Source organism: Lygodium microphyllum, chromosome 20, assembly GCF_053477565.2.
Source record: "Lygodium microphyllum isolate KBCC chromosome 20, Lygodium_microphyllum_v1.1.10, whole genome shotgun sequence".
Classification (NCBI taxonomy): domain Eukaryota; kingdom Viridiplantae; phylum Streptophyta; class Polypodiopsida; order Schizaeales; family Lygodiaceae; genus Lygodium; species Lygodium microphyllum.
The window spans coordinates 74,572,086-74,596,303 of NC_141154.1; the positions used below are offsets into that span (position 1 = coordinate 74,572,086).

Genomic DNA, 24,218 nt, shown 5'->3' on the forward strand with positions numbered 1-24,218 from the left:
AAAAGGGAACAAGAACGCAAGAAGCAGGCTATTGTAAAAGGCAAAAAGAATGACAAGGATGGTATCTCTATCCCTAAACAGACAGAAAAAACAAATGTGGTATCTAGTGTTGTTATTGAGGAAATAGAAGAGAATAAAGATGCTGATTTACTGGTTACATTTTCAGATCCACATACTATGATAGTGGAGGACATGCATTGCATTTTCAGATCCACATGCTATGACAGTGGAGGACATGCATATCACTAAAACTGGCGTGATAGATGCTTTGTTGTCGGCTCATGGTTCGTCACAATCATGGATTGTTGACAGCGGTGCTTCATTTCATATAACTCTATCTTTGGAGTGTTTTTCTTCTTATGCAGAAAGTAAACTTGGAAAAGTCTACCTTGGCAACAATCATGCATGTGATATTGAAGGAATGGGCACTATACACCTGGCTCTTGAAAATGGTCAAGAATCGATTCTTCATGATGTTAGGTATGTACCTGGCATCAAGAAGAGCATGCTTTTTGTTTGGCAGCTAGACAACAAAGGTTACTTCACTACTTTTGATAGTGGAATGTGGAAAATACAGAAAGAGTCTTTGCTAGTCACTAGAGGTGGTAAAAAGGGGACTCTATATTATCTCTATTACAAGGTACTTCTTGGAAAGTTTGTTGCAGTTGCTGAAGTATAGTCACACATGGAGTTATGGCACAAGCGTCTTGGACACATGAGCCAAAAGGGTTTGCAGGCACTTTCTTCACTTGGAAAAGTTGATTTGAAAAACTTAAAGCTTAATTTTTGTGATGATTGTATTCTTGGTAAACATGTAAAGAGTCCATACTCTCATGGAGCCTCTAGGAAGGCATGTATCTTGGATTTAGTTCATTTTGATGTATGCGCCATGCCAATAAAAACTCATAGTGGTTTTCGTTATTTTGTGTTTTTTGTTGATGACCATTCTAGAAAGCTATGGGTTTACTTGCTTAAGCAGAAAAATGAAGCATTGGATGCTTTTAAAAAGTTATATGCATTGGTTAGTACTCAAAAGGGTTTAAAATTAAAGTGCGTAAAAACAGATAACGAGGGAGAGTATGTATCTAAAGAATTCAATAAGTTTTGTGATGTCAATGGGATTAAACGGAAGCTTACAGCTCCTTACAATCCATCATCTAATGGTGTGGCTGAGTGAATGAATCGCACGTTATGTGAGAAGATTCGGTGCATGCTGTCCATAGCTAATCTCTCGCAATCGTTTTTGGGAGAGGTACTTAAAACCGCGGTGCATATTTGCCCGATCTCCACATCGTGCACTTGAAAGTGGCATCCCTAAAGAGGTTTGGTCTAGCAAATCTACTTTATATAACCACTTAAGGGTCTTTGGCTGCGAATGCTATGTACATGTACCTGTTGATAGCAGAACCAAACTTGACATGAAATCTCATAAAGGCATCTTCATGGGTTATGGAGATGAAGGTGAAATGGGCTATAGAGTTTGGGTTCCAAGCATGAAAAAGAGCTATGCAGCCGGGATGTGGTATTTAATGAGTCAAAGCTATTGAAAAATGTCACATCTAATGACTCAGACAAAAAGAAAGTTAAATTTCAGCATGATCAATTACTTGAGCAGCCTTCAGCCATTGAAAATTCAGCTCTTTTTGATGCTGATTATGACAACTAGCGTATCATTATTGAGGCAGACGAAAATGGGCAGCAAGGGGATGCTGAACATCAACTTGAGCACCAAAATCAGCATGCTGAAAATGAATTACAGCAGCTTGAAGTTGTGCAATAGCAGCTTGAACATGCGGTTCAGTAGCCAAACAATGAGGTCATTGACATTCCCTTGGATGTGGATCCATTACTTGATAACACAGATCATTGGGTAAGAAGGTCCACACGTGTCAGAAGACCTATACAAAGATTTGATCCTTCTTTGGACTGCATTTTACTCACAGATGAAGGTGAGCCTCTTACGTATAAAGAGGCCTTATCATGTGAATTAAAGAAAAAGTGGGAGCTAGCTATGCAGGAAGAAATGAAGTCATTGTATCAGAATGATACTTGGGATTTGGTTACATTGCCCAAGGATAGGAAAGCCATTCCTAACAAAGGGATCTATATAATCAAATGTGTGGATGGTAAACCCAAATACAAAGCCAGACTTGTGATGAAGGGCTATCCACAAAAGGAGGGCATTGATTTTTAGGAAGTGTTTTCTCTTGTTGTCAAAATGACCACTCTTGGAGTGTTATTTGCCATTGTAGCATCTATGGATCTTGAACTTTATCAAATGGATGTTAGAACTGCATTCTTGCATAATGATTTGGAAGAAGAGCTGTACATGAAATAGCCCGAAGGCTTTGTTATACAAGGAAAGGAGCATTTGGTATATAAGCTTAAGAGAAGCTTGTATGTTTTGAAATAGGCTCCTAGACAATGGTATAAAAAGTTTGATGGTTTCATACTCTCACATGGATTTAAAAGGAGTATTGCAGATCACTGCTTATATATTAAGAAGGCTGATGATGGAAGCCTTAGTAAACTTGTGCTTTATGTGGATGATATGCTTATTGGTGGTAAGCATAAAAGCTTGATTAATGTATTGAAAAGAGAGCTGAATTCAGTCTTTTCCATGAAGGATTTGGATATTTTGGCCATGCGTGTGACACGAGAGAGAGAGCAGCAGCTCTTATTTCTCTCACAAAAGAAAATTACATCAGCAAAGTACTTGATCGTTTTTCTATGACTGATGCTAAGCCTCTTGGTGTACCTTTTCCACCTTATCTTAAGCTTAGCAAGGCAGATTGCCCAAAAGATGATAAGGCAGTCAGCTCTATGAAGGGTGTTCCTTATGCTCAGCTTGTGGTTCACTCATGTATGCTATGGTTGCCACTAGACCTGACATTGCTTATGCAGTGGGAGTTGTAAGCAGGTGTATGTCAAATCCTGAAAAAGCACATTGGGAAGCAATGAAATGTAACTTACTGGCACACAAATAAAGAGTATTTGCTATGGCAAGGGTACGTTAGATTTGCAAGGGTATTGTGATGCAGACATGGAAGGTGACTTGGATACTCGCAAGTCTACTAGCGGGTACATCTTTACCTTGACTGGTGGGGTGGTTTCTTGGTGCTCTAGATTGTAAAAAATAGTAGCACTCTCTACCACTGAGGCTGAATATATTTCAGCCACTGAAGCTTCAAAAGAAGCAATTTGGCTTGGTCATTTGGCCAAGGATTTTGGGTTGTCCACCAAAACACTTGTACTTGGATGTGATAGCCAGAGCGCTGTATGCCTAGCTAAGAATTCCATGTTTCATGCACGTACCAAACATATTGATGTTTGGTATCATTTTATTAGACAGGTTTTGGATGATGGTCTAGTCACCTTGACTAAGATCAAATCACAGGATAACCTTGCAGATGTTCTCACTAAAGTTCTTGCAAAGGCTCAACATGAGCATTGCATTAGACTTATGGGAGTTGGTTAAAGGTTCACTTAGGACCTTTAAGTGGGAGGTTGTTGGGTGTAAAGGCCCTTTATGCTTTCCTGTGTATCTCCTGTGTGTATATTACTTCACACATTACACACCCATCCATCAACTCACTCTCACACTTTGATTGTTTAGCATCTCGATTAATGTGCGTGCCCTCTCTCTACTTCTGCTTCTACTCAATAGGCCGTAGTAGGGGTATGAGAAAATGAGAAAGGTTGGATAATCACAAAGGATCAATGATGGATAATGAGGGCTGCCTATATATAGGCAAATTGGCACCACAACTCATAATAAAGTGGCTAGGCCTAAAATATAGGTGCCCAAGGCAGCCATAGTGTCGAAAAAGAAACGCACTAATGTGCCCTCCATCTAAAGTGCCTAAAGCACATAAAATGATAGACAAAGACATTGTAAGAGCTCCTAATGGCCTTGTTGGTCATAGATTGAGGCTTACAGGTAGGAGATGATGGTACAAGACACATGTCTGCTAACATATATGAGCCTCATACATATGCAGTTGTGATGGACACTCAATGTCGCTTTCTATAGCATTGACTAAAGTTTGGTAGAGGCATCTCCGAATTGGCTGCAAAAAATTGGTGGCATTGTGGAAGGAGGAGGAGAAGGATAAGCCCTAGTGTTGCTATCATCTTTCATGGCTTTCAATCGCGAAAGAGGGAGTGTAAGAGGGTGATGGTGGTGGGGCATACAAGCCTCATATATATGTAGGTGTTGTAGGCCCTCATTATGGCTTTTTGCAACATTAACTAAAGTTCTGCAAATACAAATCTCAAAGCTAGCTTGCCTTTCATGTTAATGATGGGATGTTGACAAAGAGCAGTCTTTGCTCCTTTTTGTTCTCACATAAGGGGACACTTTGGCAGTCTGGCCGAAGGAAGAAAAACCATAGTCACGATAGTGCTTTCATGGAGCTAGTTGGTGAGAGGCATTGAAATTCAGCTATTTTTACTTTTTGTAGTCAGGGATTGGTATGATTTGTTAGCAATCATGTGTGTCTTGTGTGGTCATCTCCTGCCTGTGAGCCTTAGTCAGATGAGGACATTAGGAGCTCATACATTGTATTTGTCATTAATTTTATGTGTTTTAGACACTTTAGATAGAGGACACTTTACTGCATTTCTTTTTTGGGTACTTTTGGCTATTTTTAGGGTGTTGACTCTATTTAGAATTTTGCAAATTTTTGCATTTGTTGCAGATTCTTCTTCAAGAGTCACTTTTGTGACAAGTTGGTAGAAGAGGGGAGACTATCTATTCTTCATTTCCTTGCTTTCTATTGTGGCACATGTTCCCAATTTTGCACCATTTATTTATAAGTTTCCATCCCATCCCCCACCATCTCCTTTGATGGTTTCCTCGCACCTCCTAGTCCTTTCTAAGGGGAACAATATTGGTGATGCGACTGTGGATTTCTTGGCCCTTTGTGTTTCAGAAGGGACTTCCTAGGATCGTGAGGAGTTTATTCAAGGTTTCTAGTCTAGTTTAGGCCTTTCTTTTGTGTGGTGATCTCATTTCTTTGTCATTGAGCCACCATTCCTTGTCGCTTGGCCCTTTGTTTCTATTATTTCTATTGTTTCTATGTGGGCGCCTTTGATAGTTCCTCGCTATCATCTCATAGCTAGGTTCGAGGCTTGGCTCACCCATCCCCGATTGGAGTTTTCAGGAGTGATCCATTTGTTGCCCTTTGGTGGCATTCTGTTTGATTGGATTTGTATATGGAGAGGGGCCTTGCTCCTTGGTTGGCTATCTTCATTGATGGACTTCATCGGCATTGATACTCTTCTTGCCACCCTCGGATTTGTTAGCAATGAGAGGGGGTGTTAGCAATTGTGTGACTTGTGTGGTCATCTCTTGCTTGTGAGCCTTTGAGTCAAACAAGGACATTAGGAGCTCTAAGATTGTATTTGTTTGTCATTTTATGTGCTTTAGACACTTTAGATGGAGGGCACATTAGTGCATCTCTTTTGTAGGCACTTTTGGCCATTTTTAAGGTTTTGACCCTCTTTAGGGTTTTACCACTTTTTGCCTATATATAGGAGGCCTATCCTCCCATTTTCATTATCCATTATTGATCCTTTGTGATCAGCTAGGCCTCCTCACACTCTTATCCCCCTACTATCGTCTGGTGCCCACAATGATGCGTAGAGCTGTGTCGGGGCTGATTGTTGCAGTCTTGTACCTTCAGCCATTTGCTCCATCTCTTTGCTTCTATTGCTCCACAGTTCTTTGACAGATGGTGACAGGCTGCACAAGTGACCAGTAGGTTGGGGTGGCACCATGGCTGCAGGATGAAGCAAACACAACAGTAGAGGACCTCCAATGGCTGATGACAGCAGGTTGGCCTGCTCTAGACAGCAAATGCAGCAGTCTCAAGGATGGTGACAGCAGCTGGAATGTGGAGTGTGTTGAACTAGTGCTGAAGGAGTTCTGGAGGCTGATGGTGGTGGATGGCAAGAGGAATTCGGGATATGGAAAGGTGGTTGGAAAGATCCCTATTTATAGACACATGAGTGAACCGACTGTCTAGGCTGGTGCTTGGGCTATTGTTGAACTTTTGTAGGATTCTACCTTTCATGTTTCAGGGTTGAAACATTGTGGACAGGTAATGCAGGTTATGCAGATTTTACATGCTTGTTTATGTGAATTGAGAAGTGTTTTCATCTGTAGCTGTGGTGTTTGCTAACAGATCAGACTACATCACCAAACATGCATGCTTTTGGCCCATAGATCATTCAAAAGAAGCATTGCGATGGTTGCATTTTCATCCTACGGATTTCAGAACAGCTAATGTTTGCCTAAAACAGCTGTGTTTTCCTCATTAAGATTCCCTTAGATTAACTCTCCTCCATGATATATTAGTATCTTTGAGCATCTCAAATTACTGCATTTTCTGCACTAACAGCAGTCCCAAATCTGTTTAAGCCATTGGAGCCTGCTCTCCTGCATTTCCCTCCCGAAATGTACATTTTTGGTACCAGCCACCAAGAATCAATATCATGCCTACTTCTTGCAGATGAGTGGTCAGAATCAACTCTGAATTCTTTGTTTGCCAGCAGCAGCAGCAGCAAGAAGAGGAGGCACGTAGTGCTTTTCCCCTTCCTTCTTCGTCTTCTGCATGAGTTGTCAACTTTGGCAGCTTTGTCTAGAAAACTTATGGGTTCATCAGAATTTCTTGATGTATAATGTTTTGCCCCTTCTAGTCTCTTGCACAAACAAGTTCACCCTATTTGGAAGTGCCTTGGTGCTAGAACCACTTAACAGTTCTCAAGATGGCTAGTATATTGATAGAAAATATTTCCTGAAACCTACCTCGGCACTGCCCATATGAAAGTGGTTATCCATTGTCCATAAAAGGGATGTTCCAACGATGTGATGAATTGACTATTGTGTCAGGCATGCGCGATTAGAGTGTCAGCTAACAAACAGGGGAAATAGCTATAGATGCATTCAATTGCCATCTGTTTTGGTTGGACTGCTGGCTGGACTGGGTGGTTGTGCACTCCTTTAAAGGCTAAGTCCTTCCCCTTTCTGATCAGTCTTCGTCAACCTCTCCTTAGTTTCCTTGGCAGGTATTCACACTACTAGTGCTAGACAGTGGGTAAGGTCTTTGGAGGCTCAAAGGTCCATGGTTTGTACTTCCAGGCTGCCCTAGATAGGTAACACGGTGCACAGGAGTATTGCAGATTGTAGATTTCCACCTTTGGATTCTCTGCTTCGGAGCTGTGTATTTCATGAGACTAGTTTCTTACGGTTGCAATGGGCTAAGTATAAAACTTGCTGACCTGGAGTGTAGACTAGGGTTTAGGAGAGGATTCAAGTGAGGATGTAGTAGAGCTATCATCATTACCTCCCAGCTTTTGGCATGACTATTTTATCAATCATGCACCCAATCCTAAGTGTGTGTGATGCATGCCTGCCATATTATCACTGATCTGGCTTTAGCCTTTGTTTATGCACATTAATTGGCAAGCTTGCAAACTAATTGGCCTTAGACTATGTTGACATGTATGTCTCATGTGTGTAAGTGGTTGAATGCTTTGGACCCTGTACTTTGTGTATTCTTTAGTACACAGATGATCATAGCTCTTAATAATACTTCCGCATCATGTTATATTAATCAACATTTACATATTGGTATCAAAGCCAACCTGTTGACTAGGCAAAGAAACAAAGATCCAATGGTCAACAAACAAAGGTGAAGTTTATACACAAAAGGACCATTTGCACCGAGCACCTAGCTCCACCACCCATACCTTATCACCCTGCAGGTCTAAAGGCATTTGTCTTTATTTCTTAGCTGTACAGCAACATCAGAGTATTGGTGGGAGTCAAAGATCAGAATCCCAAATTAGTCCATTTCATCTTTTTCTTCACGACAGTTTAGGAGCTTCTATTGCAAGTGACATGCATAGAGGTGGCAATTGCTTCATACTTGATGGTGTCTCTATTTCAAGGTGAGGTCCTCTACATTAGGAAGTTGCATTGAGAGAGTGTTGGATGCATAGTAATAGTGGATGTTTGCCCCCGCTACCTGGGATGTGGGGATGTAGTCCTAGAAAGATCTGCCAATAGGACGTCAAAATGGGATGTATGTCCCTACAGCTGTCCCCCTCTCCCAGCCATCCCTTAGCCCATCCCCTTGTCAAGGATGGTTGACATGGATACTTTTGAAAGGGGCTTTTATTTTGGGGAGTTTTGAGCCCTTTTTTCCCCAAAAGCTCAAAATGTTAGTTATGTTTTTGTTTTCATCTTTTCTCAAACATACAAAATCAGCATCCCCTTGCATAGTCACACCAAATCAGCTCACATCACACAGTTTTGGAACTGGATGCATGCATGCACACACGTTTTGTGATAATGCACATCGATCAACACCACCCACTACATTGTATGCATACATCGGGTGACTGAAATTGAAAATGTTATGCGTAATGTGTCCAATTGGCCATTCTAGTCACCTGCTTTTGGCTGTCCCTATCTCCAATACCATCCCCATTTGCGCTACCATCTCATGTTACTAAGATTGGAGGGCCTTGAGCAATGCAATCCTAGCAGACCGACCAGCTAAGGTGTTCAGTTTGTAACCTGTGGAAGGAACGAGGTCTAAAAATGTAACAATGTGGAAATTTGTGTAGTAATGTTGTGTCTATTTAATTAGAAAATACGTGTGAACTCAAGTTCAGTCATGATTTAGACAAATGTTTCTACGGTCTACCAGCCGACGGATATGGTTTATGGTCTAAAAAGTCTTGTTTTCATTGTGTTTGGTCACAGATGAACAACAAGGGAGCCTACATAAAGTTCAAAGCACCAGGGTTCAAGCCAGATATCAGGACTTTCAATGCAGTTGTAAGCTCACATCGTTTTGTCTTTAGGTGCTTAACTGACTGTCGAAGAAAAAGCTAGATGTTTTAACATATTTTACTTGTCTGCTACAGCCTCATCCAGAAGTGAAAGCCATGGCTTATGCCAACAAACTCCTGCTCAGTCTGATGGCTTAGCCAGCAGTCTGTACGTGCAGTTTTGTAATATTTGTGCCATTGTAGATTTCAAAATTTTAGAGTTCTGTCCTGATGTGTTGGGGCAAATGTTCACACTGAAAAGCAAATGTTGGTGGAGCTATGGTGTGTGTAATGATCCCTTGCTCCAGGTTTTTACCAGACCAACTAAAAACGAATCCAGCGAAGTCTGTATTTAACGGGCATCCACGAGAAAGCAGGAGGCGGATCAAGGTTGCCTTCTGGCTGTTCTGGCTAGTGCATAGGCCAGACTTGAAATCCCAGATCTGTCACTTGGTGATTCTGTTTCTTAGGCTTATTTAAAATGTTCCAGAGTGAGAGTCCTAAGTGCCATCCGGAAGTGCTAAATTCAGAATCTTCAAGTGGGGTTTTGATTGCTCTCACATCTTGACTAAAGACCCTGTTCGTTTTACATTTAATTGTATTTTTTGGAACTACTGGAGAGATGCATCAAGTAACTCCCTTTATTCTGAATAGCTGGCCTCTGGCTATTAACGGTTTCTTTCACTGATTTTGGAACCAGCATGCATTTATGAATGTGGCATGCGTCAAAGTACAGTCGGTTCCATCAGAAACGTCTCTGTGTCTTTGTTCATATATGTTTTCCTAAAATTAAAGACAATTATCTTGTTCGAAGCAACAAATTTGTGACCAATTCTCACACATAAATGAAGAAACAAGGGCTTGCCTAAGACGTGTTGAAATATTGGAAATGGTTAAGATACAGTAAACCTTATAACTGAGTGGTTTAATCAATGATAGAATGTTATAAAAGAAAACATAAGATGCAACGCTAGACACATGCACCTAGCTTAGGCCGGAGGATGTCTTCGATTACCCACGTGCACCTAGCTTCCACATCACAGCAAGATGTTAAAGCATGGATGATTTTATGTCGCTGCTTTTTTGTCCTTTAGAGCTTGAATTTATGCTTTACACCTTTTACAAATCTTATGCTTGTTTACCCTAATTGAGGGACAATTTTTGTGGACCTTAGCAAAATTTGGTGAGCGACCACAAGACCCCTTGAAAGCTAAAACTGGGTTTGCATTTTTATTTTTTTTGGTTGGCAATGTTAGCAATTAAGAATTGAGTTTTGCATATGAGTTGCATATAATAGAGACTAATCTATGGACCAGCTCCATAGCCTTAAAAATCTTTTTGCATATTTTTAAGTTCACACCAAAATACAATGACACCATCCAAAATTCATAATGGCTATAGAGGAATGACAAGTAAACATCTATGTGTGAGTTAGATACTACAAGTATAGAGCTTCATATGGCATGGTATAATGTAGATAGTAGTCAATGGGAAGTAGATGATTACACCTAGGAAATGATTATGATTGCAATTTTAAAGATGATCAATCGAGCAAGCCAGAGTCTAGGAGTATAGAACTTCTATGGTGTAGTTAATGGGAAGAGATGGATATGCTTAGGAAATGATTATGATAGTTTAGTCTAAGAGATCATCATCATTTTTTAGTATTTACTTTTTAGAAGCCCATTGTAATATCAATGACAAGACTATATTGAAGATGGAGGGGCTTGTTTTTAATGAGGAGCTTCAACTTTTGGTGAATTGGGAGGTCTTGATTGGAAATAATGGTTTACAATTAAAGGTTAGTGTTTGATAAGGGTCTCGATAGAACTAATTGTTGTTGATGGTTAGCGAATTCTATCCAATGATGCTCACATAACAAGTACAATATTGGATGATAGCTCATCACTTTGTTCAAAAAATGTCATATTGCTCCTTTCCATGCCATCTAAGCATTTACAATCATAAAGAAGATCAAGGTGGTTGTATAGGTTTCCCTTCTAGAGCATCTTAGCAAAGCAAACTAAAATCAACCAACCACATGAAGAGGAAGGCTCTTGTATAAGCTATGCCATAATCAGCCCACGACCTTCTAAAAGTTTTTGAGATGTATTGCTTAGTCCATTGTTTAATGCTACAAGATCTCCAATTACGGTGGCACACAATGTTTGTGAATGCCCACATTGAAAAGTGATGGCTTATAAATTCTTTTGATGAAAATTGTCATTTTTTAGTTCTATAAAGTTGGAAGACATTTGTAGCTCGTGGTGATTGTAAGCAATTTGTGCACGTTCAAAATTTGATGCGGATGCATCCTTGGTGGCACCAATATATTGATATCTAAAAGTAAGGTAAGGAGGCCATATATGAATGGGTTTTTTAAACCATTATTTTGATTAGTCTTGATATGAGTGTTGCATGCCCTTTGTGTAGCTTAAGCCATTGATGTTAGTAAAACTTTTGATGCCAAGGAAGTTGTCTTATACGTAATGAGCAATATATCATTTTTGTTTGATTCGTCTTTCGAGGTCTTTCAAGGCTTAGGCGAGATTTTGTCTATTAACTTTTCAAATATTATATATTTTGTTCTTTAGAGAGTTCTTCACTTCGATATTTTTCGACTACACATAATACATCTACCTTTGCCTATATAGAATGATATATTTATGTGATACTTGTTCTCACTTTTCTCAGTAATATATCATTTTTGTTTGATTTGGCTTTCGAGGTCTTTGAAGGTTTTGGCGAGATTTTGTCTATTAACTATTCAAATATTATATTTTTTTGCTCTTTAGAGAGTTCTTCACTTGGATATTTTTCAACTGCACATAATACATCTACCTTTGCCTATATAGAATGACATATTTAGTTGATACTTGTTCTCTCACTTTTCTCTCTGTCCCGTACACCTTTGAGGCATCTAAAAGGACATCAATGCAACTTTATTTCCACACACACACAATATGAAATAGATTAGGAACAAAACAAACGTACATACAATAGGCCTTTTTAGACAATGTGTAGGCTTCTTGTTCATGCAAGAGCAATGCAAAATGTTGTCTACTAGTGCTAGTAATCTAATCATTGCATGATCTACTAAGTAGCCAATAGTAAGATTATGCCCACTTGGCAATAAGGGATGCAAGTAATTTTGGGTGGTGTGGGGGGGGGGGGGGGGGGGGTCTGGTATGTTTAAGTAAACTAATATTTGTTCAATTGTTTACATAATGTCAAGGCAAGAGAAACAATATGATGATAGTAAACTTGAAATGAGTACTTCCACAACATCCATAAAATCTAGCTAGTGGTACCAACATTTAGCAAGGGATTTGGTAAGGCCAAAAACCATTCCATTTACAATGAAACACAAAATAAGTGAAGGGAAGTATAGTTGCAAAGTTAGCAACAATATGTGATTATTGGGGATTGACACTTCATACTTCCATTGTAGGTATTTATGGTTGCCAATCCTATTTGAAGTACATGCAACAAATATATCACCTTTTTACTCTTCATGTAAGGACTTGGGCTTTGAGTCAACTAACATCTTACCAAAGAATGCCATACTTGCACAATAATGTAGGAGCATTTGTTAGCATTGCATATTAGTGCATATGGTTATACAATGGTATGGTGGCATGGTGAATCCTAAGCAAAAATCAACTCAAAGAGAGAGTAGCCATTGCTTTGGATAATACAACGAGAGAAGGTAACTCTTCTAGATGTTAAAAGTAGAGATCTCTTAGTGCACATTAGTGTGCATGCATTTCAAAAAAATGAACTCTACATTTATCATTTGTCGGCAACCTAACTTGCATATAGTACGGCATATGATCACAATTATTGGCACAAATTGTGCATACAACTAATATACTATCAAATGTAGCAAGGCCTTATCATGCAATACTTGCCTAAGATTGCACCATCGACCATTTATCATTTGTTGGCTATTTAATTTGCATATAGTAAGGCATATGATCACACAATTATTGGCACAAATCGTGCTTACAACTAATATACTATCAAGTGCAACAATGCCTCATCATGCAATAACAGGCTAAGATTTGCACCAAACACATTTATCATTTGTTGGCAATTTAACCTGAATATAGTACAACATATGATCACACAATTATTGGCACAAATTGTGTCTACAACTAATATACTATCAAGTGTAGCAAGGCTATATCATGCAATACTAGCCTAAGATTGCACCATTGACCAATAACATTAGCCTTTTAGCTACAATAGGAAACTCCAATAGCTTCCAAAAAGTTAGTGAGGCAATTGAGTTGATAAAAACAAAGCTTATAGTAACAAGTTCAAATAAATGTGCATGCACCTACAAACCAAGGGGTTACAAGGACCTCATAGTTACATTATCCTTTACTTTAAAGTAGGCAATTAATGGCCTCATGGTACAACAAGCTTGGAGAAATTTAAGTGAGAGGGAGAGAATTACATCCTTTTAGTCACCTTAGATGTATAGGACAAAGATAAATCAAAGTTTTTGGTTCCAATCCACTTCAGGGAGCAATTGGCACATGCATGTGCAAGCACAGAAAGAGAGAGAGAGAGAGAGAGAGAGGGGGGGAAACCATTCAAGCTATCATGCTAAGAGAGACAAGGGGTAAGACATGTAGAGAGCATTACTTGATCATCTCCATGAACTTGCTATTGGCCTTCATCAAAGGCCATTTTCAACCTTGGATGCCAGCCATGTTTTTAATGGAAGACTCTTAATATAGTTCACTTAAAACGGCCCAAAACCAAACTCTATGTGCGTGCGTGTGTGTGTGTGTGTGTGTGTGTGTGTGTGTGTGTGTGTGTGTGTGTGTGTGTGTGTGTGTGTGTGAGAGAGAGAGAGAGAGAGAGCAATGTTTAAACACTCTCAATAAAGCACCTATTTCTTGATAACGTTTAAGTGATTTTCATAATCGCTAAGTTTATATAGCCTTACAAAAACAGACAGAGTATTCTTCATAAAATAGGCTAGGCTTTGACATTCTAATATACTTGCGGCCTCCACCTCCAACTATCAATGAAAATTGATGTTTCATAATATTACTTTTGAGTTTCATTATCACCAGCCCCCATTTTTCAATCTCTCTCTATGACTCTTTGTCCAATGTTACTCAGCCTTCCATGTGTGTGGATGATAAAGGCTAAGCCTTCCTATAAATTTACACAAGTTCAGGATAGCCAAAATGATACATGTTGCCATTTCAATATTTTACCTTGCTCTGGCCCCCATGATTATTACATCACCCAGTCTTTCTCACATTCTTGACAAGCTTTCTGATGATTATCACTCTCTTTTTCTTCTTCAAGTTTCATACTAATCATCAGTCTACACAAACCGCTTGGATTACATTCAGACAATAATGACCTTACAAGTTAATCTTTCCCCACACCTGAGTAAAAATTTGGTGTTGAAAGCTGTCTCAAATTAAGACTTATTTGAGATTAGAACTAACACATCTCTGCATCCCTCATAAAAGTCAGAAGTGTACACACACACATATCCCAAGAACACAAGCAGCATGTAGCTAAAACCATGGACTCGTGGCACTGTTAATGTTGATTTTGAAGCAAAGTTTTGGCTTGTAGTCAAGATAGGCATTGAAGAACAATGCTTCCAGTAATTCGAGACTCTTTTCACTGATGGGCATGATTAGCAGCATCTCCATTTTCTGTCACTGGTGGCCTATGTGACAATCTTTGACCCAACCATATGTAGTAAGGAACCTTGAGGAGTGGAACATAAGGAATGCCCCCACATCTGTTTTCTTCATAGACTGCAAGTTCATTTGCCTCAACCATTAAAAATAACATTGAAGTTGTGATGCAACACAGTGTGAGATTGAGATCTAAAGAAATTAAATCATGGGAGTTGAAATCAACCTTGCTGGAGGTGATGCTCAAGATATTGTCTGCGAGCAGGGCCCAAGTCAATATTGTCCAGGTCAAAAATAGTTCTCCAAAACCACCTGCACAGGTAGCCATTCTGTCTGGCAGGCGTATCATGCTTGAGTGATGTGTAGAAATCTGCAACTCCCAGTATACCACCATTTGAATCTAAATATGACATAGCTTTATCAACAGCATCCATAAAGGGGGGAATCACTGGTGATATGACATAAGAATGTGTCAGAGTATGTCCTTGTACAAATCAGCCAGGCGTACATTTGCATGCATAAGACACATGTAGTCATTCAACTAGATTGAGAGTACATTTGCATGCATTAGACACATGCAATCATGCATTTTAAGATGCTATTGAATGCAGCTTAAGATAGAGTGATCGAGTACTCATACATGTCATCTAATCCCATGACCGAGTAAAGAAGAAAGTGGAAAATAGGAATGCACAAGAATGGCCATTGGTGGATGTGTCTACGCATGATGCAGAGGGACATTCATAGACTTGTTTCAACAATCTGTCTTATGAAAGTCAATACAGGAATAACTCTATCATGGACAGAAATGCTAGGATATATAGTAGAGAAGGCTACAACTTACTGCTGAGAGAGTAAGAGAACGTGATTAATGTAGCTGGTTTCTTGTCGGCAGGCTCAAATTCACACACGTCTGCCTCCACTATCTCCACATTGCTCCACCCAAGAGCAGTTGCTTTTTTCTTTGCTACTTCACAGAGGGGCCCGCATATGTCCACCACATAGATCTTCTCAAATCTGCAGAGATCAATGTACTTTGACATTGTCTTTACATTTTCTGCTGTTCCCCCACCCAGATCAACCCAAATGATTCCGTTTGTATCTTCATGCTCGAGCATCTTTTTGGCACAGGCCCTGAGCATGCCATCACGGCCATGAAGGAATCTGGATCTAAAATGGTCATCTGCATACAGAAACCGTATTTTAAATGAACAGCAAACAAAGTGAGGCATCACATGCTTGGTGATAATTTTGCAACCATTCATTTCTTCACGCAGCCATCTACATTCTGTTCCTACCACCTATGATTACGTGTGCTCACACAGAATCAGAAGCAAGGTAACAATGCTGGGGGATACAATAAAATCCAGTACCCAAAACACACATTGTAGACGTTATGGACCAATCCAGGCTTGTGAATACCACATGTAAAGCTAATATTTGCCCTCCATTCTTCCCTCAACCACCTAGCAATAGAACTGACACTTCACAAGCTGATACCAGTGAGAGCCTAGCTGCTCATTACTGATAGAAGCAATCTAGGATTATACTTGAAAGAATGTCAAATACTCTGGCTGTAGCAGTCACAAGTTTCATCTACCTTTGCGGTGATCATCCACATATGCAATGCCGAATTCACTGATTTAAATGGCTAACCAGGAGCTCTGGATCAATGGCATGGCTCATATGTGAGATATCTGCTGGCATTGGCTAGTGGTCTGTTCGAGATTCCAGCTGATTAATGGCATTCCTAGTGACCGGTTGGAGATTTATCACGGTAGCTGATCCTGATCAATGGCATTCCTGAGATATGCCGCACTGTCCATTGCTCGCAGGCAATGACAAGTTTGGCAGACATTAACCAAGCTCCTTGAAAACCACGCACGCACGCACGATCGTTCGTGTGTGCGCAGACAGACTTTTTTTCCAAAAATGAAACCACATCATTAGCCCGGTTACACACAAATGCACATATATTCACCTTGCGTTTTGAAGCCGGAATCAGGTGAGCTCCCTTGAGCAAACATTCACCACACAACACTGGTTGAGATGCCTAGGGTTTTAACAAATTCAAGAGAGAGGAGAGAAACACGTCCTGACGTACATGCGTCTGCTTGCGGGGCGTAGAAGCTCTCGAGGCGCTCTTTGTGCGAGGAACCTGATATTTTGGCGAACCATATGGACTTGAGCACCTGCAGATCCTGCCATCGCTCCTGCAACATCTTCTTGCTTCGTCAGGTCTGCTGCTGGCGAAGAGGTTCGTCTTACCGCGGCTGGATTGCACTCTGGAGTCTGCAGTTGCCAATGGGGGAAGAGTTTCTATTCATTAAAGCGAGAGAATCTTGCCTTGGCATATTCACAAATGGGAAGGAATATCTATTCATTATATACACACACACACACACAATGTGCATACATACATACATACATATATATATATATATCTATATATGTATATATCTATATATGTATAGATATAACACATAAGGGACTATAGTTGCCATAGTGGCACAAGCATTAGGAGCTAATGCTAACATGGACTTGCTATTGCCTCATGAAAAGGGAATACTTCATTCTTATCATGAAAGCATACTACCCCTATGCTTAGAACATGCTTTTTTGTAGGGAGAGATTGCAAGAATTTCTCACTTTCACCAAATTTCCTAATGGCACACATGTATTAATTCATAACTTTTGCAATATAAAATAGATTTAGAAAAATGCTGCAATTTTCAAGATCATCCTTCATTCAAATTTTATTCTTATGTTTATTAAATAATTTCATAGTTTTATTTTTGTAATACATAATTATTTTTATCATACATGAGTGTTTTTATAATACATAATATTCTAGAGAATGGACTTGATCCTACAAAAAGGATTTTAAAATTCAATAGTTAGCTTTTTCTTTTATAATGAAGATTTATTTAAATGAATAGCTTATATCTCATGGCATGGTGAAACTTTCTTAACATTGTGGCCACAAATTGTAATAATGTGGAGAGAGAGAGTGTGTGCGTGTGTGCATGTATGTGCATGTGTGTGTGTGTGTGTCTTGCTTTGGCATATGACATGCGAGTTTTTGTTCAATGTAGGATAATTTCGACTCATGAAGTTATTGGCTCCTCAACTCCATTCTAAAATTGAACTCAAGGAGTTTGTGTTACTATTGGACCCCTTGTTTTTACGGGGCTCGGCATTTTGCATGTTGATATTCCTTTGAAAACCATCATGAAATGCTCTTTTTGGTAGCTCCATCTATGCCATCCATCACTATTCATACCCTTAAAATTGGAAAATGAGAACTCTTGTTTATAGGTGATGCAATGAAAGGTCTGTGTAACTAATATGGGCCTTATTACGAGCCATTTTTCCTTTTGATATGGTTGAAGACAATGCAACACAAGGTGATTGTGACTAGCCCTTTACTTAGGGTGTTGTCTTGCACAAATGGTTTCCTTCATCGGCAAAAGTTCAAAGTTCTAGAAGGGACAAGATAGTGTGAGGATGAGTGAGTTCATGTGAAGTTACTACACTTTAGTGCCAGTAAGTGGCATTTAATTTAGAGACACATGGCAACCTCCCTCCCCTCGATTTGCATGCATATAGGGGGGATGGTGTTGATTCTATTGTAGGGGAGAAGTTGAGCAAGCACATTGAAGGTGGACAAACTTTGAGGTGGTCAAGATGAGCTCAATCGACCATGAGGAGATTGAGAAGGTGATGCAAGGTGATCTTTGGACCTATAATGAGACAAGGGAACAAATGCTTGTTGTTGAGGGAGGAAGAAAGACAATGCTCAAGGTAATGGTTGCTTTCTCACTCTCCAAGTCATGGAATAGATATGCTCATTACTTTTTGTTTTTCTTTATGAGCAAGCCTCCTACCTAGCAATAATTCGAACAACGGCTCAATGATTTATACCAAGGTAAAGCTCTATTACGACACTTCTATTTTGTTGGGCATGGCTTCTATTTGATTCTGGTTAGCTAACCATAAGAGTATGAATGGATTTTGGTTAGCATTGTTGGTCATAGGGGAAAACTTGTGTATGCAATGCCATGGTTCACAAACTTCTCTCCGCAAGAGATGCTCCAACATGAGTGTCCAATGTTATTTCATTCCCTTCTCTACTCGATTGGATGGATGGTGAGGTTGAGGTATTGATTGAGACATTGGGTTGGGTATGTATGTTCCCTTATGTGCCATTGGATTGTCAAGGACTGAAAAACATGCTTATGTCCTATGGGTTGAAAAACATGCTTATGTCCTATGGGAATGTCAAGGACTGAAAAACATGCTTATGTCCTATGGGAATGTCACAATGATCCTTTGAAAGTGGTTGAGGTGTTTGATGCAAATGGGATTGAACTTCTCACAAAAGCTCAGTTTGTCCCATTTCCAAACTCTTGCTATATATGTAAGGAAATGGTTTATTATACAAGGGATTGTCTACATAAGTATTTGCAGGGGAAGGAAACCAATCAATCAGTTGTAACATTGTAATTATTTAGATAATCTTAACATCTAGACTTTATTATTGGGATGAGTTATGAGAATATATGATTGAGTCTTCGTTTACTGTTTATCCTTATGTTTTAGAGTTAACAACTAATCGAGGATTTATTTTTAGATTTTTGAGTTGAAGAATCTTAGAAAATGAATAATCTAAGTGATTATAAAGTAAGCATAATATTATAACAGTATATTTATACATGATGTTATAATATAAATATGATATTGTGTATTATTAAAAAGTGTTAACTTATTGTGATTTATTATTTTAATCTTAGTATTTATTTTTATTAAGTTTTAATCTTTATTATTATTAATTTATTTGATTAGATTTCTTAAATACCAATAATCTTAAAGTATTAAATTTAAGATAAGCTTCTATTTCAAATCAAAATACGATTTCTTTATGAAACACTTTGTTAGAAAACTTTTTTAGCTTTCTTTCTCAAAGCAACAAGATCGTGCAAAATTAGAGAACAAGGTAAAAATATAGTTTTGTTGTTATTCTCTCATCTGGAATCGGAATTCAAAGCATTTAGAGTAATTTTGGGGGAATCTAGTGTGTTTTGGACCCAATGACGATGCCAAAACGTCATGATTTAGCACACAAAAATCTCTTCACAAGCATCATAGAGAAATCAAGATCTACAAGGCAGGCCATTGCATGTATAGCCCATGGTCATGTTTCTCGTGCTTCAAACCCACAAATTCACTAGTTAATTGTTTTGATTGGTTTATATTTTCTATCTCTAGTTTTTAGGAAGAGAGAATCATGTTTGTATAGCAAGGTACCATAAATATGCTTTAAGGTTTATTTTTAGAAATATTAAAATTTCAAATTTTAAAATCTTAAAATTTTTATGCAGTTGTTGAGTTTTGAATTATTATATGGATTGCCCAAACTCCAAAATCTCAAAGTTGTCATGCATGCATTACTTTCGTCCAAAATCCTCATGCAAAGCTATTTTTTAGGTACTATAACTTTTTATGAGTTCAAAATTTGAGGATGGTATAAAGATAGATGTCTAGGACGTAAAAAGATCTACAATTCATATTCAACACATGCTTTACAAATTGTGAATATTTAATTAGATATTTTAATTCTAAATTGAGCTTGAACCATATTTCACAGCAATAAGCAAAAAAATGTATTTTAGCCAAATTTGGACTCTATTTTGACAAGCTTATCTTCCAAATTAGCAACCCATCACTAGGAAATGATTTATATCATTTTGAACTGATTCTAAATACTTAGAAAATTCATGTGTAAAACAGGCTTTTAGATTGGCGCAGACTTGACTGAATTTTCTAGTTCAAACCTTTAGGGATCTAACTTCTCATGAAAATAACTTTCCATCATTGGGAATTTCAATATACTATGAAAAACAAAGTATAGCTTGTAAGCATAACTATAACATGTATTAGAACTGCTTTTAGCTCAAAATGTATACTATTCAAATTAATTTTAGCCTGAGATAGCTCAAAATGTATTGTATGCTTAGAATAAGCTACCATTCATTAGCCAAGATAGCAAATTTCCATGGTTTTAATGTAGCTTTTGAGTTTGTCCATGCTATATTACTAGTTAGTTTCTAGATTATGAATCTAATACTAGCAATTGAATTAAGTGTAAATATATCCTTAGATACTAAGTATATCTATTGGCTTTATTAAGCAAAGAACTGATAGCCTTAAAATATATGTTGATATTTCTTTAAGATCAAATTATTTGTGAGTATAACTTTGGATTTTGACTAGAAATCTATTTCACATATAATATCTTTTTAAAATTTTGTTAAATTCTATCATTGATTTCAAAGTTTACTTAGATTACTCAATATTAGCCATTTCTTATCCTAGAAGTTATGATTTAGTTTTTGCTTGTTTGTACAATCATTTTGAGCATATTTTGTCCTTTTGGTCATGGTTAGAGAGTCTTTTATTTATCTACACTCAAGGTAAGACCTTGGTAATACTTTTCAAACTCAATGTTTCTATGTTAATTTAGTATTCTTCCTAGTTTACAAACATAGCATGCAATCAATTTTACTTTTGGTAAACTATATACAACATAACAACAATGTAGCAACAAAGTAAAAGAACCTTAAAAGTTATTGTAAGTTGCTTAATAACATATAAGATTTTATTTGCATGTTATTTTCTCTAGGTGGACACGAGTGTAATTTATATTAAATTAATATTTTTTCCCTCTAGACAATAGTAAGACAATAATAGTAAGTTTTAATTTATTACTTTTAGACAAAGCTTAATTGATATATATATATATATATTGTAAGTTATCCTTAATTGGCATTCTCTCCTGATTACACAAATTTCCATGTTCTGACTAGCTTAGTTAGGATACTCCTTATATTTTATTTAATAAAAAGTAGTATATGTTTTGAATTTGCTTTTGTAAATCCATTGTTTGTTTATTTATCTATCTATTTATTTTCTTTAGAACTTAGATTAATTAATTAAAAAACTAATTAAACTTTATAATATATATGTATAGATTTTACCGTTTGTTTTAACCCTTTTAGGGAATTCTTGTGTGAATAGACTGTGTTGAGCATGCATTTTCTAGCCATGGAAGACGATACATACTTAAACATATGTTATTGTATGAGTTGTAGACCCTCTTATCTTTCATATGTATGTTTCGCAATAGTTCAACCTCTCATCACCAATCCCCGTTGAGAGCATACATAATTATATTTGCAATTTTTTGAAGATTTCTCTAAATACTTTAAAGAAGCTTCATAATATGTTGAGACTCTCATTTAATTGTGTTCTTATATTCCTTTCTTATTTTCTTTCAAATTATTCAAAGTCTCTTACTATTCATATATTTCTCGCAATGTATTTTTTCTTTTCTATGTCTACACTTTGAGCTTGTCAAGTTGGCTCTTAGATCTTATTCTACATTTCTGCCTACATATCTAGCATAGAAATGTGGACAATTGCTATGTCAACCCAAGGGTATATGTTGTTAAGAGGCACCTACACAAGGGGATGATAACTTAAATGGTTCTCTCTTATGAGCATGGTCAAGGGGATGATGTTCTTAAATGGTTCTTCCTTGATATAGTGGCATGTTCTCAAGGGGATATGGCCTTAAATGATTCTCCTTTGAGTGAAAAAATGATGGGGATTCTTTTTTTTCTTCCAAATGAGTATCCATGCTAGCTAATTGTGGCATCTATATATAGTAGTTTTGCCCACACTCTTTTAGCTAAGGTACATGTAGAGTATCCTTGGTCTATTTATTAGTTACTAGCTAAATTGATCTTTTGGATGATGTATAATGCATGTGCATGAGGATTTCTTATATAGAGTTTGGCTAACAATTTCATTGTTCTTAGATGAACATAAGAGAAAGAGAAAGATGTTTGCTATATTACAAAGACAAAGAAATTATATTTCTTAAATTCTATAAATATTTGAATGCATTATAAGGTTAACAAATTTACATGATTATTAACTAATATTCTAATTGAGATTTTTAAAGCAAAATATTTATGTCTTTATGTAACTAGTTCTTATGAATGGACTTAAATTTATCTTTTTATATCTAGGTCAAGCTAACCCTTTTTAAATGCACCTCAAGAAATTCAAAGCAAATGTGGTAATCCACTTTTGTATCCCTTATGCTATTAGCAGCATCTCATGGGTTAGAGCTTGTGCTTATGTGAGCATTTTGGGTTATAGGATTGAGGTTGGCTACATTGCGTGTTCCTCAATTGCTAATTTGGGCATCCAATTGTGGGCTGCCCAACTCGTCATCCACTTTGGTATTTTTGTGCATATGTATAGGTATGATCCCTCCTTCACTATTAATCAATTCATTCACCACAACTTCCTCTTGGTGGAGAGAGGGAGACCATGCCCACTGCCAATGACTCAAAGCTCATGTCTTGTGCCTTTGTATATGGGATCCATTTCTTGAGCATATTCTTCTTCTATTCTTATATTCTTTCCATTTTTCACTTTCCTCTTTATGTTTGTGTTTGTGTTTTGTATCATAGTAGTTTCTCATGCTTCCATTGTTGCATCCTATCTTGACATGGTATCAAACATCTATGTTAGTGTTCATGGTGCTACTTTTTATTATAGATCTATCTTTACCCTATTCCAAAGCAGATTTGGCTTGCGTTTATCTATTGTAGACTCCTTGCATTGTTTCCAAGCCTTGGCTTATTTTTGTGTTGATTCGAGTTGTTTTCTTCCTTTTAACAATTTGCATTTATATGCTTACACCCTACATTGACAAGTAACACTTGGATTTGCTACTTCTTCATCCCTTGCGGGGATGGGCAATGTCCTCATAGGCTGCATGACTACTTTTCATGGCTTCCAACTCGGTGTTTTTCAGTTTTCTCACTACCATAGTATGGTGTCTACTATGTGTGATTCATTTCATGTCATGAGCTAGTTGATTGCATTTTCTATGTTCTTAGCTAACATATTCTTGGGTTGACATGTTCATTCTCTACAATTTTCAACTTACTTTTTGGATGCTCAAACCTTTTCTTTAATTTTTTATATTAGAGAGGAGTTCACATGTTCGCAGTTATCATGTCTCATACACTTTGCTTGTTTTTTATCTTGTCTCTTTGTGCATATTGCTCGAATTCTTGAACTCGTGAAGTTATGAGGTTGAAGTCTCGACAAACACTTCTCTCTCTCATATCCCTTACCTTATTTCATCTTCTCTACATCTATCTGATAATGGCTCCTTCAGGTTCTATTATTGAGGTCAAACTTTATGACATTACTCATCTAATGTTCCTCTAGAATGTTGTATGGGTTTAGAATTTCTTGATGATTATGTCAATCATACCGAGCTTCTTGGTGTCATGAGGGAGACTATCCCCACTGTTGGGGGTAACTTAGAGTCCAAGCTTCAATGGTCTCGTGCCTTGGCATATGGATTCCATTTTTCAAACATATTGTATTTGTTGTTAACCCTCAAACGAACGAAGGTGGAAAATCAGGAAAAGCTAAAGCAAAAGACATAGACAAAGGCCAAGGCAAAGAGAAATGGAAGAGACGCACAAGGAGAAAAGCCCTAAATAAGGGAGAAAGGTGCGCAAGGAAAAGCGCAAGCCAATACTTTAGTAAAAGAGTGCAAGTGCATCATGGTTTAATTCAAGGAGAACCGACCGTGCAATTTGTAAA

General features: G+C 37.7%; 2 protein-coding genes across 2 annotated transcripts in view; one reads left to right on the forward strand and one right to left on the reverse strand.

Annotated features, from left to right (window-relative positions):
• The window catches only part of PP5.2 (protein phosphatase 5.2), a 49,109-nt gene extending 39,430 nt beyond the window's left edge, over nt 1-9,679 (forward strand). The window contains exons 12-13 of the mRNA XM_087701567.1: nt 8,777-8,851; nt 8,941-9,679. Coding sequence (XP_087557693.1) covers nt 8,777-8,851; nt 8,941-9,003 — 138 coding nt within the window. The 3' untranslated portion in view covers nt 9,004-9,679. The remainder of the gene's footprint in view (nt 1-8,776; nt 8,852-8,940) is intronic.
• A 4,364-nt stretch (nt 9,680-14,043) lies between these two features.
• LOC148019025 (uncharacterized) lies at nt 14,044-16,864 on the reverse strand. Its single transcript, XM_087660651.1, has 4 exons — nt 16,627-16,864; nt 15,367-15,705; nt 14,749-14,970; nt 14,044-14,642 (listed from the first exon to the last, which is right to left on the reverse strand). Exons 1-4 carry the CDS (start codon nt 16,742-16,744, stop codon nt 14,503-14,505), a joined length of 819 nt encoding a protein of 272 aa, XP_087516777.1. The 5' UTR covers nt 16,745-16,864; the 3' UTR covers nt 14,044-14,502.
• Nucleotides 16,865-24,218: the final 7,354 nt, after the last annotated feature.